This window comes from Histoplasma capsulatum, genomic scaffold (genome assembly GCF_000149585.1).
Source record: "Histoplasma capsulatum NAm1 scaffold_11 genomic scaffold, whole genome shotgun sequence".
Classification (NCBI taxonomy): Eukaryota; Fungi; Ascomycota; class Eurotiomycetes; order Onygenales; family Ajellomycetaceae; genus Histoplasma; species Histoplasma mississippiense.
The window spans coordinates 692,599-694,396 of NW_001813972.1; the positions used below are offsets into that span (position 1 = coordinate 692,599).

The window sequence follows — 1,798 nt, forward strand, 5'->3', positions numbered from 1 at the left end:
ATTCAAAAGAACCGTATGATGGAAAGTTTGGTGTTGTTTGACTCTCTGTGGTCAATTCCAGGTGGTTTATGCGAACGAGTATCATCCTCTTCTTGAATAAAGTCGATCTCTTCCGGCTGAAACTCGGCCGGTCACCGCTTAACAAATATTTCCCCGATTACTCCGGTGGGAATGATGTTAATCGTGCAGCGAAATACCTCCTATGGAGATTCAACCAAGTAAATCGGGCGCACCTGAATCTCTACCCTCAGTATGTTTCCTGCATGATTTGTCTAGTCACCATCCATTTTATGTGTTTTATCAGTGATCCCATCTCTTGCCTCTTAACTAACAAACCAACCCCTCCGCAGCCTAACACAAGCTACCGATACCTCAAACATCCGACTTGTCTTCGCCGCCGTCAAAGAAACCATTTTACAAAATGCTTTAAAAGATTCGGGAATACTTTGATGCAAAAAGCGGCGAATATCAATCATTCCTGCTCACCACCACACCACAACCCCGCCACCCCGAACCCACCCCGAAAAATCAAAAAGAGTCCTAATGCCTCATATGCTTCCATTGATTGGCACTTCAGCGCCATTTCCTACCAATATTCATTTATATTTATCTTGATTTCTTCATCTAGGAGCTCGGACGGCGTTGAACTGGGTTTTTGGAGATGTTCCCGTTGAAACTATTTTCCTTCTTTTTGGCGCTGTCTGGCATGGCATTACAAACAAATCCCGTCATCTTTTTCTCTCGCTGTCTAATCTATTATTTTCTACTATTTTCTTTTTATTCTTTTCTGTGGCACCGTGGCAAAACGATGCTGGTTGGACTCTTTTTTTCCGGCGGCTTTTCATCGTATTTGATCTATTATATTTTTACTTTCTTGGATATCATTTTCACTTTGTCCCAAAAATACCTTATTCATTAGTCCATACCTTGCGCAACCTTTGTGGCCAGCTTCGTTCTCTATTTTTTCTTTAGTCTTATTTATTTTTCATTACTTTCTGGTCCTTTATATATGTACATATACATATATATATCATGTTTGTTTCTGAACTCCTTCGCCTTGACGCTTTCTCACAATACCATGTCCAATTTTCCTTGCTATCTATCCATCTTTTCTTCCTACTCTGCCTATTTTATCTATTTACTCGACAACCGCAAAGCAGTTATTCCTAGCTGATTAGGGAGAACGCTTACCTACATTAGGCTCTCTTCTAGCGCAGAGGAAATGCCTTTTGGTGCATTTTCCTGTCTATATATATATGTATACATTTATACGATTTGATGGCTGGGAGGTGGGCTTTTTGAACTCAAAGTCAATGTCCATGTCTCGCTACGTGTTTTGGTCTTGGCCCACCTCCCCGGATACGTTTGCCTATCTATTTCTGATTTGGCTGCTTTCGCACAGGTTTTCTTTTATTTACTTATTCATTTGATTTATTACGCAGTATTGGTCTGTAATCATTAGCTACTTGTTGTTTTCTTTTTTTTTCTTTCTTTCTTTCTTTCTTTCTTTCTTTCTTTCTTCCCTTTTCTTTTCCTGGTTTGGTTTCTTTACCCTTGCGACGCTCCAAATCAACGCCTAGTGTTTTGGAAACCACGGAGATCTCTCTACTATATCTCCCTTCTTTTTTCCTCACTAGCTAGGTATATATACTAATTTCCCCTTACAAGAATGATGCCACACCTTCTATCTCATTTGTCTACTCAAAGATTCCTGTGAGTATTGCCCTTCCAGTTACCAACCTGGTCAACTTTCTTCGGTATGTAATTATACACTTCATCAATCCGCCGATGCAGACTC

The 1,798-nt window shown here is 40.2% G+C and overlaps 1 protein-coding gene across 1 annotated transcript; it reads left to right on the top strand.

Moving 5' to 3' along the window:
- Nucleotides 1-68: 68 nt before the first annotated feature.
- Nucleotides 69-450, top strand: HCAG_08454 (predicted protein; the record flags this gene model as incomplete). Its single annotated transcript, XM_001536622.1, has 2 exons — nt 69-250; nt 351-450. 2 exons carry the CDS (start codon nt 69-71, stop codon nt 448-450), a joined length of 282 nt encoding a protein of 93 aa, XP_001536672.1.
- Between the last annotated feature and the right edge of the window lie 1,348 nt (nt 451-1,798).